General features: G+C 34.7%; 3 protein-coding genes across 5 annotated transcripts; 2 read left to right on the top strand and 1 right to left on the bottom strand.

The window, feature by feature from the left end:
• Positions 1-18: 18 nt before the first annotated feature.
• On the bottom strand, positions 19-5,087 carry LOC125051894 (histone deacetylase 11). Of its 2 annotated transcripts, XM_047652509.1 has the most exons (8): positions 4,929-5,087; positions 4,700-4,823; positions 4,515-4,625; positions 4,355-4,446; positions 3,981-4,185; positions 2,482-2,648; positions 1,752-1,860; positions 19-1,025 (listed from the first exon to the last, which is right to left on the bottom strand). In XM_047652509.1, exons 1-8 carry the CDS (start codon positions 4,937-4,939, stop codon positions 843-845), a joined length of 1,002 nt encoding a protein of 333 aa, XP_047508465.1. In that variant the 5' UTR covers positions 4,940-5,087; the 3' UTR covers positions 19-842. The 2 variants fall into 2 exon arrangements, with proteins under 2 accessions (XP_047508465.1, XP_047508466.1); XM_047652510.1 differs by lacking the exon at positions 4,515-4,625.
• Positions 5,088-5,313: 226 nt separating this feature from the next.
• On the top strand, positions 5,314-17,270 carry LOC125051892 (CAP-Gly domain-containing linker protein 1-like). Of its 2 annotated transcripts, none has more exons than XM_047652506.1 (11): positions 5,314-5,466; positions 5,758-5,934; positions 6,409-6,516; positions 6,796-7,125; positions 7,276-7,354; positions 11,192-11,375; positions 11,544-11,667; positions 12,148-12,296; positions 16,098-16,196; positions 16,280-16,354; positions 16,779-16,971. In XM_047652506.1, exons 1-11 carry the CDS (start codon positions 5,416-5,418, stop codon positions 16,795-16,797), a joined length of 1,395 nt encoding a protein of 464 aa, XP_047508462.1. In that variant the 5' UTR covers positions 5,314-5,415; the 3' UTR covers positions 16,798-16,971. The 2 variants fall into 2 exon arrangements, with proteins under 2 accessions (XP_047508462.1, XP_047508461.1); XM_047652505.1 differs by having other exon boundaries at positions 5,318-5,466; positions 16,838-17,270.
• Positions 8,106-10,712, top strand: LOC125051891 (PC4 and SFRS1-interacting protein-like). Its single transcript, XM_047652504.1, has one exon. The coding sequence runs from the start codon at positions 8,278-8,280 to the stop codon at positions 10,294-10,296; it is 2,019 nt and encodes a 672-aa protein (XP_047508460.1). The 5' UTR covers positions 8,106-8,277; the 3' UTR covers positions 10,297-10,712.
• Positions 17,271-17,471: the final 201 nt, after the last annotated feature.

The raw sequence follows: 17,471 nt of genomic DNA, 5'->3' as shown, positions 1-17,471 counted from the left end.
ATATGAATAAAACAAGTGTTATAGACGATAAATATTTATTAAGAATATTACAATTTAATTTAATGAAATGTATATTGCAAATTAAATTTGCTTTAGTTTGGCACACTGAGATCATTTATATCACATTCAAAATACTACCTAAAGCTAATAATTGAATAATATATTTTGCTTTATTAGCCAGTACCCAGCATATTATCCATCCATAATTTACAAAACCCAAAAAAAAAGTTTTGGGACTTAATTTTGGCTGTACTTCATACTTCATAAACCGAAAAATATAATCATTGAAGTACAAAAATAACTCCTTAAAGTTTTTTTAATTTAACGTTTCAGCACAACCCAAAATTTGTTAGACATAATTATCGCTCAACACTGCTCGCGTATTTTTTTAACTTTTTTAAATTGAAATGATCTTCAAATTTATTATCAAATCTATTTCTTTTTTCTATTCAATTATGATTTGTACTAATTTCAAGATTAATAAAATTTCAAATTTTTTATACTTTTGAAATATATCCTACGGTCTTATTGTATATTATTGATAAGCAAATATAAATATTCGAATACAATTTAATTTAATTATAATTAGGCCCATGCTAAAAACTATAAAATTTTAAATTCTGTATTTAATGAAGGCTTTGTGCACAGAACAATTTTTTTTTTAAATTCCATAACTATTGATTAAAAAATAATATTAGAGATATTTAAATATACGAAAGATTAATTTCCATAATTATAAAAACAGTCTTATTACACTGTTTTACTAAAAACCTTTTAATAAGACTTTAATCAAATACTACTTTAATTCCCATATGGAACTATTCTATATCTGTTTTATACTCTTAATCGCCACAACTCTTGGATACAGGTTCATTACCAATAAGGCCCTTAGCCTTCAGATTAATTATCGAGTCCGCGATGATCCTCGCTGTCCGTCTGATGTACCCTCCGCTCGTCAGCATCACAACTGGGATCTGATTCGACTTGCATATCTCAAAGACGAATTCGTCCCTTTTGATTATACCCTAGAACATTTACATGTTTTTAAAACATTTAAGAAAATTACATATGACAGACCCAGTCAAAATCGTTTGTTTGGTTTAACGCGGTACTGTAGCGCTCTATTAATTGAAATTTTATGATATGTAATTAACTCATAAATACAATTTTTACACCATCTATACTCGTAAGCTCGGAAGTATAGGCCTTTTAGAAGTCGGTTGGCCTTTTATCTTTTTGATGTGACAACGTCTTATAATTCGATGGAGCCGGCTGCACGCACGAAAAAACGTGACGCATGCGGCGTTACCTCACTCTGAGGCGTTCCATTTAAGACTTGAAGTGCAAGCGAGAGCGCGGAACGAGCGACAAAGAGGCACAATAGGCATCCGCATTCAGCAGCGTTCGTTAAAAATTGATATATGTAATTGTATTTATGCGTACAAATAAAGTAACTTGATCAATTCAATTGTGATTTCCATTTACCTCCTCTATATCCATACAAAATATCTATCAAACAAATAAAATTAAAATTTTCATTTGAAAAATGGAACCATTTCATCAGCATTTTCTTATGACGTTGTCACATTCAACTATCGTCAGTAAACCGAGTTTACAGACAACCGATTTTATTTTGGAACAGAGGCCTAACTGGCAGCAGGTTCACCTGATGTTGTGTGATACCGCCGTCCGTCGATACACACATTACCAAATGGCTCACGAGTGCGTTGCCTGCCTAATATTATACTTACAATATCACTGATTCTCATGTGACCGAGGGGGTCTGAATCGAGTATGTCCGTGCCTGCATTGTAAACCAATATATCTGGTTTAAATTCGTTTAATGCCGCTTTTAAGTTCCTGAAACAATTTTATAATAATTAAGGCTCACCGCGGCCAGTAGTAAAGCCATAATTGAATAATAATATTAAAAGTCTTAGTTTCCATTCTTAAGTATTGGCTGATTAGATAAAAAACATTTATGAAACAGTCAGTGGCGTAACAATAGGGTGGCAGGGCTGGCAAAATGCCACGGGCCCCCGACCCAAGAGATATTATGTTCTATGGATGAATGTGAAGTCTCCAATACGTATTGGGCTAGCGTGGGGACTACATACCATTCCCTCTCGCCTAAGAGAGGAGGCCTATGACCATTAGTCGGACATATACAACGTGTGATTGAGTACGCTGAAATCTCGAAGTTTATTCAAATTAAACCTAGTACAACGTGACGATTTTTACTGATAGGGCCCCATCAAAAGAATTTGCCACGGGCCCCGGATGGTATAGTTACGCCACTGGACACAGTACATTAAAAACTTAGTTTACTTCATTTTAGTAATTCGCATGGCTAAATGTAACTAATTGTAGCTATTTGGCCAACATTTGATCAATTTAAATGTCCGGAAGACATGGATAGATTTCTGGAAAAATGGTTATACATAAATTTTGGACAGCTGACATTATAACAAAGTTACACACTTTCTCAGCTTAAGCATATACTCAAGATCCTCGACTTTGTTGCCAAGCTCTATTTTTCTCCGAATTGCTCGCTTTGCTTCCTCATCTTTGGGATAAATATGTCGATTGTACATATCCATTATGTAAACTTCTGGGACACCAAGAAAGTCGCGCTGATAACCATTACCCTGAAAATTTTTATAATATGTCATATTACACTTGTACAAACGGTCCATATAGGTCGGTTATCGAAAGCTGGCGGGTTCACAGTACTCACACTAATGCAATTTCACATACAGTATGTTTCAAAATATGATTTTTTTGCCTAGCTATATATTTTAGTCCACTCTGGTTTTAGTAAGGTTGGGTGGGTTGTAAATAAATAAAAATGTGTCAAATACATATAAATATTAGGTGCATACGAAGGTGGATCCAAAAGTTCTAAGCCAGACCAAGAACGTGAAAGAGTAGTTCGTGTAAATAATTTTACATTTTTCGACATACGCTCCATCTAGCCATGACTTTGTTGGTCGACAAAACGACCTTAGCCGTTTTCGGAGTAGGTGATCCAGATATTTTCCATTGTTTGGACTGTTGCTTTGATTCAGGAGTATGGTGGTGAACCCAGCTTTCAACAAATAAAAAAAAAATCAAATCAGCTTTCAGCATCTCATGTCAAATGAAATATAACATTTTTTCATTAAACTGTTTTTATTAAGATGCTTAAAATAATTAAAAACATTGTGCACCATTTCACGAGATTGCCCTGGTAATGTTTGAAAAAAGATCAACATGTATAGTAAAGATCAACATAAACAGTAGCAAAAGCAAAACAATAACTGTCTCTTTTATACTCATAAGCTTGACCGAGCGCGAGAGAGACGGACAGTCTTTTCATGATGTATTTGTGATTGTATTTCAGTTTGACAGACTTTGACATAACGCCTCGCGCTTATTCACAGACACTACACAAGCACAAAGTATAAATGTGTTGAAGCCGCCAGCTTTAAATAACATACCTATACACATACTTATAGCATCAGTGTTGAGGACTTTTTATAAAATTCTCAAGAATATCTGACCAGCTACTTCCTCATAGTTTTTTATTCTAAAATAATTTAGAAGTTTTGTAGTAGGGATTAACAAAAAGTAACAATACTGGTATTATTTGCATAGGAACTGTAAACCGGCGTGAAGTGATGTAATAACTTTACTTAAATGTACTTGCATCCTCCTTTCCCTAAGAAGTATAAACACTTTTTCTATTATACTGAGATTTTTCAACAAAGAACAAATTAGTTTAGCCAATACTGATTTATCCAAACAGGTATGACACAAAATATAATTTATGTCCTAAAGTGTGACGAAAACACATATACCTTACTGGGGTCAATTCTAAAACAAGGTATGTTTTTTATTTTCTTTATTGTTAATTATTATTTTTTATATAAAACCAATTCAGGATCTTATCAACAAAAAAAAATACACACTAAAAACACACATTGTCTATTTAAACATACCTGATGAGCATCCAAATCCACAATCATTGCATTCTGTACACTTCTATACATTACAAGATACTTTATTAGTAGAGTGATATCTGCATACGGACAAAAGCCTCCACCCTTATCACCACTGCAGTGATGAAAACCACCACCAATGTTTATTGCCCACCCACGCTCGAGAGCAAGTTTACCAGCTAACACAGATCCACCTGTTTGTAACCTAGTAAAGAGCAAAGAAACTTTTTTATCTGCCATAGATAACTTAGGTCAATACTTTAATATTAATTTAATTTTTACTTTTTCCTTTACCATGTGTTTTTGCAAACATATTATTTTACAGTAACTTTAACTTGTTAAATAAAAAATATCTTTGATGTACCAAAACTTACCTCATAGGCTTCAAATAAGCATGTTGCACCAGTATATTTGGTACACAAGCAACTATAGGTACTTCGGCTATCATTGCAACTTTGGCACTCCACTGAAAATTTAAGTAAATATTTGTATTCTAATAATCTGTAAGTATTTCTTTTATTTTACAATATTTACCTTTAAAGATTTCAGATATTTCTTTGTATGAACCACAATCAAATCATTTTCCTTGGCTTCTTTTGGTTTCACAAGACAGTCGGCACTTATAAATTTGGCCTCTTTCAAAAACTACAATAATCAACGTATTTTTAAATCCGTGCGATATACCGATTCTCTAAACCTGATATTAATGGGAATTTTACCTGAACTATGTTACGCCATTTCTTTGCGTCGAATATATGGAATCTTTCAAATCCGCAAAACGATACATTGTATTTATCATCATAAACCAATGGCCACTGATGCTCTTCGATATCAAAGTATAATCTTAAAACATTGAAGCGTTCTTAATACGTAAAATAAATTAGGCGTAAATGAAGTACACAGTTATGTAGATGTAAATAATAATACTTATTATGTTACCACAATTACCTTGTCGACATATTAATTCGATTTAGACAAAATAAAGTTACCGAAAGTATTCACAGTCATTATTAAACATTTGTTTACATAATTACGACTTCAATATCGGCGTCCAGATTTTTATAAGTTGTAGCAAAACATTTAACAGCTGACTTTGACAACAAAACTTAAAAGTTGCCATAATAAATGTGTAAATTCTCAAGATTTAGTAGCCTTTATTTTAGGAGAAACGAAAACGTGTATATATCATTTTTTATATACAAAAAAAGTTTCTGTAACAACTTGTTTAAGGATAAAACCAAAAAAAGTATTGTGTATGGTCTAAAAAATTATTTTTATTTAGTGTGGCCTCCATCTAATTACAGAAACACCTTGTCTCGGTTGCTTAGCAACGCATGACAAACATACCCGCGAAATGTAAACCATAACCTATTTTCAAGATATTTTGTAATCATTTTTGTTACATATATAATTTTATTATGAGAATTAGATTAATATGGAGAGTGTTTCCATCGAAAACTTACAATCTGAGCTGGATTTCTATAGGGTGAGTTTAAAGAATAATTTATTTAAGCCTCGTTCATTCCAATGCATGTGGTAAACCTTGTGCGTTGTGGTTTAGATTTTAAAAACATTGAGACTTTTATGAAAAAAGTATTACCGCAATCAAGTTGAATTTGACGAATCGAAAACTAAGTTGAATATATAATAAAAACTTTGAAACACATGCTCTAAGTATCGAAACACATGTAAAGTTGTATGTTAGCTAAAGTCAAGGTAAAAATCAACTAAGAACATTCTGTATATTTCTATGATAATTTATGTAGTCTGGTTTCAGCAAAACCAGGCTGCCGTAGAGCAAGAGATAAGAACATTAATAGCTGACAATCAGAAGCTATCGCAGCAGGTTGGTACACTGCTGAAGGAGAAGTTACAGTATGCGCAAGAGAGCTACGATAACAAACAAAGCCATGAGTTAGAAGATTTGAGCAGACAAGTTGCTTTTCTTACAAAGGTAAACAGTCTACCGTCAAAAGTAGATCAATAGACTGATTTTCTTAAGTTGCGACTTGAACTTAGTGAATATCTTCTCATTACCTCCTCATTATTTTTTCTAAGTATGACATGGTGCAAACTAATTTTTCCCCTCATTCACTGATGATTTTCATTAAACAATTATACTATTGTCTTGACGATACTCGATTTCAGGACTTCTGCTTATACGATGTATTCATGCTTATATGTGAAACAACTTATAAACCCACGGGTGTAATTTTGGTGGGAAACAAGTTTATCGTCGATGAAACAAAATTTAATGTTACGCAACAAAGTTACAGTATTGGTCGGATATACAGTTGTAACTACAAACACTATATATCGTAAACGCCTTTTTAAGTAAATGCATTATTACAATATTCTTACAGTTCTGGTTTTATAATGGAATCAAGTGTTAAATACATTATAAGTCTTAAGATTTTGACACTTTCAGGAAAGAGATTCTCTTCACGTCCTCTGGCAGACATCTCAAAAGACAATAGAAGCGTTGGATACTGAACTAAAGACTTACCAACACTACGACAACAGAGTTGGGAAACTGGTAAGCATATATTCATGATCTTACTTTTTATCATTTAACGTTGTTAATATATATCCTTCTCAATTGCTCTGACTGACCTGAACATAACATCGTCATTTACAAAATCCAATATTTGCTATAAGTTTTTAGCAGGCGCATTAGAAGTTTAAGCCACGATGACTTTTCTTGTATCTGTTTTAAATAAAATGTCTGAATAACTATTTATTCATTTTAAGTTTAGAATCATCTAAATTGGTTTTAAAAACAGTAGATTTTTTTGCACAAATTAAATCATTTCAGAATTTCAAAGATGAAAATCGGGAATTAGAATTAAAATTAGAAACTGCTTTATCCGATTACGTTGAATTAGAAACAAATTATAAGAAAATATCTGCAGAGTGCAATAATTATGAATCGGAAATAAAACATAAGGAAAGAGAACTTCTAGGTTTTAAAGAGAAATGTAAAGATTTTGAGATTAAAGCAGAAGAAACAAAAAGAGCACTAGAAGAATATAAAATTAATTTAATGGCAGAGAAGAAAACTAATGAAGATATAAAGAATCAACTAGCGATGTGTCAAAGAGATGCAATTGATAGAGTGAAGAAGGAAGCAGAAGCGAAAGCAAAGGTAAGTATTCTGATAGATTCTGATTCAAACTGAATAAAAAATATCTGGGATATAGCGATACCTGTTTGATGTACATGGTAGCCTCAGTGATTAACGTCGAAGAAGAAGATCTGTTATATCTGTTACAGCTATAGATTCAATATATTTTAGGTGGCAGAAGCACTTCAGTTGTTTGACCTTGTAACTGTTCAGAAAAATGAAGCATTGAAAAGCATATATGAAATGACACGTAAGTGTTAAAGTATTCATATTTTATAGCGCTACTCGCTGCCCCCGCGAACTTCGTACATACCAACATGGAACATTATGCATTGCTGAGACTGTTCGGTTGTCTGGAATGAAAACTTTTTAGGTTTTTCTGTGAATTTTTCTCTATATAAACCTCAGAGTTCATGTCATAAAATTTTAACTAGCAAATGAAAAATAGGGGTTGATCGTAGAGGAGTAAAAATTAGGGGCAGCATGTATTTTTATATGTTGTATCATAAAAAATAAAAACTAATCTAAAAAACTATCAAAAAATTTTTTTTGGGGTGGACATCCCTTATCATTTAGGGGTTTGAAAGATAGATAGTAGCTGATTCCCAGACTTAATGAATATCAATATAAAATTTCATAAGAATCTGTGGAGCCGTTTCGGAGGAGTATGGGAACGAACATTGTGACACGAGAATTTTATATATTAGATTATTTCAAAGGACTTGGGTTCGATTTTTGTAATATGACGTTCACATAATAGAAAAAAATAAAAAGTACACAGTAGATGCGGAAAAAATAAATAAGTCGGTAGGTCATTTATTACTTAATAATAAAAAGAAGTTTTATCAGAAGTCTATTAACAAATTAAGAATAATTAATGTTTTAACATTGTTTATTTACTCTTTTGTCGTCTCCCAAGAGCACGAGTTATTACTGTACGGTGTTATAAATCTTATTTGGTGATTACGTCAACAATAATTATTTACTTTTTTACACATATTACCGTCGCAGTCGCATTTTGTCCCCCGCGCGACAGTACACATGCGCAGCAATCCCCTCCACGTATCGGCCAGCGCTAGACTTACGTGCCGCTGGTTATACCGCGGTGGGAATTATTGAGTGTAACGCTGTGGCCGTTTAAATTTTGTGAATATATATCAATTTTGATTAGCAATGAAGGTGGGAAAAAAAGTTAGGGAATATAAAGCGGGAGACTTTATATTCGCTAAAGTGAAAGGATATCCAGCGTGGCCTGCAAGAGTGCAACGACCAAATGGAAAGAAATACTTTGTGTATTTTTATGGGACGGCTGAAACAGCTAACCTGCCGCCAAATATGATTTTCGATTACGCCGAGAATAAAGATAAATTTTTGACTAAAACAGTTAAACGGCGAGATTTTAATGATGGCGTAAAACAGATCGAATATGACTTCGCTAATAATGTTCCGGTGGAGCAGGTTGTTGGTTCGTCTTCGAATGAACCAACGAACAATGAAACGCATGAAGATGACTCGGCCCTTGAGACGACGGCTGATGACACGATGGCGGATGAGTCGACGCTTAATATGACACAAAATGACACTTTAGCTGATGAATCGGACGTTGGATTAGTCATTGACGATGTTAAGACTAAAGGCAAAAAGTCGATTAAAACAGCAAAGGAAACGCCGAAGAAGGAAGTAAAATCACCGAAAGCGAAGAAGAACGAGGAAGAAGAGAAGAAGGACGAGGAAATTGTTAGTAGAAGCGGAAGGAAGATCAAGCCTAAGAGATACATTGACGAACATACAGAGGAGAACACGGCGTTGCAAGCCCCAGCTGCGAAGAAGAAACGCGCGATTTCACCGACTCCAGAAAAGGATGGGAAGAACGAGCCGTGTAAACACTATCGTGTTACTTTACAGTCGGAACTTGAAGATCTAAAAGAACCCTTTAATTATGACGTGACAGATAAGGAGAACATATTGATTGCATATCTGCCATCGGGACAGTATGTTGGTATCAAGCTGTTCCAATCAAGGCCAACCAACTTCAAGAATGAGGGTGCTAGGCTGAAATGGGACAAGCAACAGGCGGCGAATGCTATCACCATGAAACTGCAATTAGAGCATGGTCAGATAACGCCTCAATCTGTGGCTGGACACCTTATTATGGAGTTAAATTTGAACGATGAAGAGAAGGAGCTCTTGGACAAGGAAAAGGATCTTGGTGATAAGAAATCCCGACTCCAATTCATGAAGACGGAAGTAAAAATGATGGAATTGGACGCGAAAATCAAAACTTGTCTGTGTTTAGAGAAGGCAGACACAGAAATGTGTCTGAAGTTGTTGGACGAGTTGTTGGAACTGGACACCAAGCCTCTCATGCTGCTCAAGCACCCAGTGTGCGTCGAGACCGTGAAGCGCATGCGCGCGTACGTGGGCAACACGGCCTCGTGGGACCTCAGCGAGGCGGAGGCAGTCCTCTTCAGCAAACACGCGCATCGGATACGGAAGCAGGCGGACGTCATCTACAACAGCATGAAGAAACTCTTCTCGCCCCCCGAAGGTCTCTCCTTCTTCGAGTACTTCACCGAAAGAGTGGAGCACTTCAAACAGATCACCAGCAAAATGTCCCAAGTGGACGTCATGGAGATGGTCCTCGAACCCATAGAAATGTCACAGCCGACATCTCACACGATGAAGTCAGCCGTTCAATCGGCGAATGAAATTACCAACTCAGTAGACAGTCAGGCGAAGCAGACCGTAAAACCCAAGAAGATAGCGAACATCCTGACAAAGACGCCGAAGAAGAAGAATGCAAAGAAGCAAGAACAGAAGCCGCAAGTGGAGAAGAAAAAGGAGGAGAATGAATATGAAGCTGAGAAAGAAGAGAAGAGTGAGAAGGAAGACACAATAGCAGACGAAGAGAGCGCAAAAGACGAGGAAGAAGAGAACAAAGATCTTGAAAGCATGGAGAAAGAAGACACAAATACAGACACATCGAATGACACAATGGAGGCAATTAAAGACATAGATAAGGAAACGGAGAAAGACACGGAAGAGAAAGTGGAGAAGAGAAAATTCAGCATAGAATCGAAATCGAGTTTAGAAGAGAAGGAAGATGAACCCAAAGCTAAGAAAACGAGAGAGAGCAAGAAGACTGATCTACCACCTCTGAAATCTCCTACGAAAAGAAAATCAAATGTTTGAAAAATAAATTTCACTGTCGCTCAGAGTCGATCGATGATGTTAAATGTACTTAAGTATACATTTAATCGAGCATATTATAAAGACTTTAATGAACGACTTGGAGTCTAATTAAGTATATAAAGTAGCAATATTGTAGTATTGTAATATAATTAAGCGTTTTATTTACGGATTGATATTGTAGTGGATGGTTGGTTTAAAAACTGAATGGAAATATTCCAATATAATGCCACTAGTTTTATACACATAATTGTCTAATATGATTGCATCAAAATATTGTTATTGAGATAATATTCATAATACAAAATATTCTGTCGTTTAACAAATCACTTTTAAGTGATATTTCTATACATTAGAACATTAAGTACCATAGTACATAAATCATGTAATTGGTGAAGTTATATAAATAAATATATAAACATTGTGTTTTTTATTGACCGGTTCCTCGTAGTGGCGTAACAATAGGATGGCAGGGCTGGCAAAATGCCACGGGCCCTTTTCTATTGGTTATTAGAGATGTGACATTCTGCGTAAAAAATAGTTTTTTTAAGAAAAATGGATTTTTTATATTTATCGATTATTTCCAAATTTTTGCATTTTAAAGTTTTAGAATAATAACTCCCCAACCACTTTCATGCGCCGGAAACAGTTATTTAAACAAAAATAATAATATACTAAATAATAAAAATAATAATATACCCACAAATTGTCTATGCTTGAAAACGAAGACGGTGATTTCGAGGATTCGTACAAAAAAATAATACGTTTACGTATTATTATTTTTGGGAGTTTTGCGTACTTTTGCTGACTAGGAGGGGGGGGGGGATAAATCTGCTTACGTAATACTTGAACGACCCCAAGGATATCTTCTATACTTTTGAAATATAAAATATTTCAGAGGAAGTGACAAAATTAAAACTTGCCCTAGCGTCAGTAAAGCGTGAGACAGAAGAGAGTTTCAAATCAGAACTTGATGATGTGAAAGAAAAGTACAACGAGAAAGTAACCGATATGCTTGAACACGTCAGGAATTTGGATTCAGAGCTCGTCGAAAAGGGACTTTTATTGAACAAAGCTTTACGGTACAGTATAGATACTAGAAACTTAAATATTATTTGGTGTATTTTGTTACTGGTATTTTAAATGTGCATATTTTTGTTACTTATATGTTCTTATTTAAGTTATATTCCAAATATTCGCAAAATTGTTTTATTTCCTTCATATGCTTTATAGTTCTGATAAAATTTTAGGGAAATCAAAATTCTACAAACGACTAATGAGAACATGATAAAGCAACAAAGTGAGAATTCCAAATTCGTAGATCCGAAGCTGGCGATCGCTGAACAAAAACTTGAAACCATGTTTCAGGAACTGGTAAGTTATTTAGTACTATCAAGATTCTGGATGCAATTACAAATACAGGGATTATCGTACCTATTTATAACGATTCGACAGACTCGACATTGGGGTTTTCCGGGCCGGCCGTTTCGTGGTTAGGCTGGTCGAGCTCTTTTAGGATGGATGAACTGTACTATTTAAATGTTGGAATTTTTTATAGTTTCGGAATTCATATTACAAAACTACCCTGACGTTTGATCAGTAATAGTTTGTACTCTGTAGTGTACATTTTTTTTTCTTTCCAACGATAATATTGTCTTTTATACGTCTATTGTGGGAAAGACTATTTTGAGGACAGAAAAGTGTAATATAATAAAACTATTTTGTTTTCACTGAAGTAGTCTGTAGTATACACTAATCACCCCCGCTTAGTGGTAAGCGAACATGAGAACTTAACGTTCTACGTTTAAAACATAAATGCGATAGTCGCATATTTTTAAAATTACATTTCTTTAGTTATGTTCAGAGCGGCGTAATATGCAACTTGTATGCGAAAAGCAGACGTTAGCTTTGGACATACAAAGAATTCAGGATACATTTGCAAGAGAAACGAAACGGAGGGACTGGGAAGAGAAGTTATTGAAAACTCAGTGCGAGGAATTAAAGTAAGATTTATTTGTGTTATGTCTATACTAATATAGGTAATAAAAATTAAGGGTTTGTTATTTTATTATTATTTTAAAATGCTATACTTATTTCTCGGTTTATTTAGATTTTTTAGCATATTTATTTAGCATGGTACAACCGGAAGATCGCAAGAGAACAGCTCTTTCAAATCATTATAGAAATTTTGTAGTGGCTATACGAGTGTACATGCTGGAGTCCGGCGTTGCATAATATTTACACTTATACTAAATAACTCAAAAACCTCTAGGGCTCAGTAAAAAAGATGCAGATCCAAACTAAGAAAACTATTATGCTGATTTGTTCCTTTATTCATTAAAATTCCATTCTTTAACTTTCGTCTCTTTCTGTCAATTGTGTTTACACTGTGATTAAGAGACAGACATAAGGATGAGGAAATTTATATGGCATGAAAGTTACCGCAGAATCATCAATAACATGTTCAATAAAACAAATGACTATCAAATTTTATATTCAGAACATTGTGTATTTTTTGTCATAATATATACAGGGTGGCCAAAAAGTTGTGGATCAAACGCAAATAGGGGATAGATGAGGTCATCAGCGGCAAAAAATTGTTCTACGGGAGGTCTCTAAGGTCAACCCCTGCAGAGTTATGATTTATTTTGGTTTTATATGAAAATTGACATTTTTTTTACTAATTCTTCTTAAAATTCGAAAATATCTACATCCTGTATCTTTCTCATAATATCCACTAGGTTGGTACTGATGAGTTCTTGCGTTAGACATACTATTTATAGTTGTTTATTGAGTGTATTCAAGATAATACGAGGCATGCCTTTTAAGTTTTGTCGTTTGCAGAAAAAAACACAACTAGAACCTTATAGTACTTTTTATTGTTTTTCAAAGTATTCACCACGTAGCTTAATACACTTTTCCATTCGCTTAAACCAGTTATTATAACATTAATTCCACTCTAAAGTGGAGGTGTTCAAAATGGCTGACTTGAAAGCGTCGACTGCTTCTTCTCCGGACTGGAACCTTTGACCACGAAGACTTTTCTTAATTTTTTGAAATGTAAAGAAATCGTAAGGGCTTAGGTCAGGACTGTATGGAGGATGGTCAAGAATTTCTACTTTTTCCAGCTTCAAATACTGAATTGTTTGACGAGCGCTGTGTGAGCTTGCGTTGTCGTGGTGCAGGGTGATGCGCCGCTTTAAGTTAGATTTTCGAAGTTTGGCGATGACTTGTGGTAAACAAACTGTAGTATACCACTCTGCGTTAACTGTTCTACGATCTTCAAGTGCATCAGTCGCGACATGGCCGGTTTTTCTAACGAACGTGGCCACCATCTTCTTTGAAGTGCTTCGAGAACGAACGAGTTTAGTCGGCTTTGGCTCGTCTTGAAAGACCCAGATTGTAGATTGTTGTATGGAATCAGGATCGTAGGCATAGATCCAAGATTCGGCATCACTGATGATGTCGTAGACCTGATTTGACTCTCTTCGGTTGAACCTTTGCAGAGTTTTCTTACGCCATCTGACGCGGGCCGCCTTGTGATCGTCGGAAAGCAGATGCGGTATCCAACGGCAAACTAGCTTTCTCACACCAAGCATTTCATGCAAGATCTTCTGAATGGTTGTCCCTGAGATGCCTAATAGAGCCTCTATCTCTCGATACATCACATGACAATCTTCGAGAATTAGTTGTCTCACAGCAATGATGTTTTCTTCAGTAAAGGCGGATTTTGGGCGTCCTTCGCCAGATTGGTCACTAACACTAGTATGTCCAGGCTGGAATTCTAAATACCAGTGTTTGACAGTCCGCAGACATAGGGCTTCATCATTGAACACAGATATTAGCTCTTCAAAACACTGAAGCCGTGTCAGGCCTCTTCTAAAGTTGTAGAAAATTATTGCACTAACATTTTCCTTAGAAAGATTCATTTTCGTACGTAACTTGACAGATTCAAATCGACGCTGTGACTAAACAATAGCATTAACCCTAAGTGCTCGTTCAGACACAGCGGGAACCGCGCGATTGTCAGATCGTGCGGTTTGAACCGCAAAAATGGCGACTGTTCAAACAGTGGCGGTTAGTTAGCGATCAGTTTCAAGATGGAAGTCGAAGAGTAACTAACGTGTCTGTGGTTGATACAGAAAATAAAGAAAAGGCAGATTCAGAGAGGATCGACTGACACATGGTAAATTTGTAACACTATATCCCAATTTAAGAATGTTTGAGAGAAAATTTTTCGACTATTTGAGAATGTCAATAAAATCTTTTGATGAACTCATTGAACTAATCAGGGAAGATATTTCAAGCTCTGAAACACATATGAGGGCAAGCGTTACCAGAAGAAAAACTCTCCACTTCATCAATAAATAACTCAGTGTCGAAGCGATAGCGAGCTCACGGTGCTCTTGTTATGACGTGTTAATCGCGCGGTGCCCGCAATGCTAATGAACGCGAAGTAAAGACAGACTCCATAGTAATAGAAACGCGCGGGAGTATCGCGATTCTATTTTCTGGCGGTTGGTTTGCGGAAACCGTGCGGTTTGATTAACCGCGCGGGTATGTCTGAACGATTACTTCATAACTCATACAAATAAGACCCGCGCGATTTCCATGCGATTCTGAAATCGCGCGGTTCCCGCCGTGTCTGAACGAGCACTAATACTTTTAACTGTTTTGAGATTCAAAATGTAAACACATTCGAATATAGTACAGGTCCAAATTCAAAGTTGCCGGGAAATATGGAAACGACAGAACTTAAAAGGCATGCCTCGTATTAAGTGATACGATATAACATTTTTTCAAATCATAAATTTTTCTTTACTTTGGACCCCACTGTGAAAAAAAATTACTCCACCGAAAAGTGACCCTGTACTACAAGTTTTGGCGCATTTAATAGGGATTCTGAAAAGGCAATGAGTCGCTCTAATATCTTTCTAGGAAGAATTGTAAACAACGATTGTGAAATAATAATTGTATTTAAACAATTATTTCTCAATGGTTGTTTGTAGGAAACAAAATATTTTACAAAAAAATATGCTCAAAATTCCTGACTCTGACCGTAATACTTAATCTGCACCGTCTAATCAAATTCCTACGTAACCCTCCAGCCATCTGTCCAATTTTTTGAATCTAGTCCGATTCACAAAGTACTGGTCACAGGTAGATAAATAATCTATCATAAGACCGAATCGTTGTTGTTTTATCGTCCTAGAAAGATATTAGAGCGACTCATGGCCATGTGTAATACCTTTTCAGAATCCATATTAAATGCGCCAAAACTTGTAATACAGGGTCACTTTTCGGTACAGTATTTTTTTTTTCACAGTGAGGTCCGAAATAAACAAAAAGTTTTGATTTGAAAAAATTTTATATCGTATAACTTAATATAATCTTCAATACACTCAATAAACAACTATAAATAGTATGTCTAACGCAAGAACTCATTATTTTCTGGCCGAACTACGCTCGCCAACCAGCCCGTGCTGAGCTGTAAAGGCCCTAAAGGCCAACAGCGAGATTCCATTCAAAAAAAAAAAAAAAGAACTCATTAGTACCAATCTAGTGGATATTATGAAAAAGATACAGGGTGTATATTTTTTCGAATTTTAATAAGAATTAGTAAAAAAAGTCAATTTTCATATAAAAACCAAAATAAATCATAACTCTGCAGGAGTTGACCTTAGAGACCTCCCGTAGAACAATTTTTCGCCGCTGATGACCTCATCTATCGCCGCTGATGACCTATTTGCGTTTGATCCACGACTTTTTGGCCACGCTGTATATATACTATATAAAAATTTCAGAATTCAAGTGGAGCATCTCCAAAAATCCCTAAACGAGACACATGGAATGATAAATAAACTCCAAAATATGATGTCATCAAGGACACAGCTAAGCCTAAAGTAGTGTTTTTAAATCTATGTTCCTATATTATATTATTAGGTGATTATGTAGGGCAGGCAGTTAATAAACAATATTTTAACAGAATGGTATCAACTAAAGAAGAAGAACTATTGGAATTAAATAAACATTTAGAAAATCAAATGGAACTGAACAAGAAGTAAGTATCTGAGGATAAGAGATTTCATAAATAGGAATAGAGATGCTCTCTAAAAATCCACTGTTTTCATTTATATAACATACTTGCACTTCATCATATATTGTTTTATTATTTCTTATGATGATTGCACTGAAGAAATCAGTTTCAAGCAAATTACCCATTACCCTCATTATGCTAAATTACTGTACAAGCTTAATGGCTTGCATTTCATGTTAGAATTAACATTTTGACATTCATTTTCATCCATTATTTTTTACTTATTAAGTCCATTAATTCTATCATTATTACAAAAGAAAAATAAAAGTTATAAAGCTGGAAGTCCTGTTACACCCCAACTATACTTTAAGAAGAAATAATCAGACTTTACTTTCTGTCCTTGCCAACCCTTACTTACTTACAACAATTACTGTTTTGCTGGTCTAAGAGGATTTTTTAACCACTAAGCCATGGAGGTGAATATAAAATTCATAACCTGAATTATAGATGGAAGGAATCATATCTAGATATGACTGATAAATTAAAGAAGAAACTTGAAGCATTGTACAAGGAGAACAAAGAATTAAGGATACAACTAAATCTACCTCATAGCAGTTCAACTGATAGCATTAACAGTTAAAACTAACAATTATTAATCATTGTGCAGTGTCCATTCCTAATTGTTATCTATAAGGTTTTCTGCTGGGAATAACCACCAGAGTTAAATAACACTGTGTAAAAGTTAAATAAATAAAAAGTCTTTAATGTGAGCCAGTACAGTAAGCCACTGGAATAATTTTTATTAAAATTTTCTTTGTAGTTGAGTGCTTGAATAAAGGCAAGATATGATAGCTATAATTGTAAAGTATACATTAATCTGTACAAATAAAACACTATATTATAATACTAAAGTGCAATAATAAAATTTAACCAGATGTAATTCAAGTTTTTTATTTTCATAGTTAATATTTGTGAGCAATAAATAGATACAACACATTATCTTAAAATATTTACATTTATACAATTAAACAAACTAAAAATTTATTGTGTAGATTTAACCCCCTTTCTTAAGTATAAAAACTACATCAGTTAAAATGGATTTGTCACCTTACAATTTCCTCTAAGTTTATATTAGATAGAT

The sequence above is a fragment of the Pieris napi genome, chromosome 8 (assembly GCF_905475465.1).
Source record: "Pieris napi chromosome 8, ilPieNapi1.2, whole genome shotgun sequence".
Lineage (NCBI taxonomy): Eukaryota > Metazoa > Arthropoda > Insecta > Lepidoptera > Pieridae > Pieris > Pieris napi.
Note: the sequence above shows the minus strand (reverse complement) of the source record. Positions and strands in the feature narration are given on the sequence as shown.

Bases quoted from the DNA above. Each gene is read 5' to 3' on its own strand.
- LOC125051894 (XM_047652509.1), bottom strand. The intron at 4,186-4,354 runs GTAAGTTTTGGT...GCTCTTTACTAG, and splicing joins GCTTATTTGAAGCCTATGAG to GTTACAAACAGGTGGATCTG. The intron at 1,861-2,481 runs GTGTGTAACTTT...AAATTGTTTCAG, and splicing joins TATATGCTTAAGCTGAGAAA to GAACTTAAAAGCGGCATTAA.
- LOC125051892 (XM_047652505.1), top strand. From the start codon at position 5,416: ATGGAGAGTGTTTCCATCGAAAACTTACAATCTGAGCTGGATTTCTAT. The intron at 5,935-6,408 runs GTAAACAGTCTA...TGACACTTTCAG, and splicing joins AAGTTGCTTTTCTTACAAAG to GAAAGAGATTCTCTTCACGT. The intron at 16,355-16,837 runs GTAAGTATCTGA...CCTGAATTATAG, and splicing joins CAAATGGAACTGAACAAGAA to ATGGAAGGAATCATATCTAG.
- LOC125051891 (XM_047652504.1), top strand. From the start codon at position 8,278: ATGAAGGTGGGAAAAAAAGTTAGGGAATATAAAGCGGGAGACTTTATA.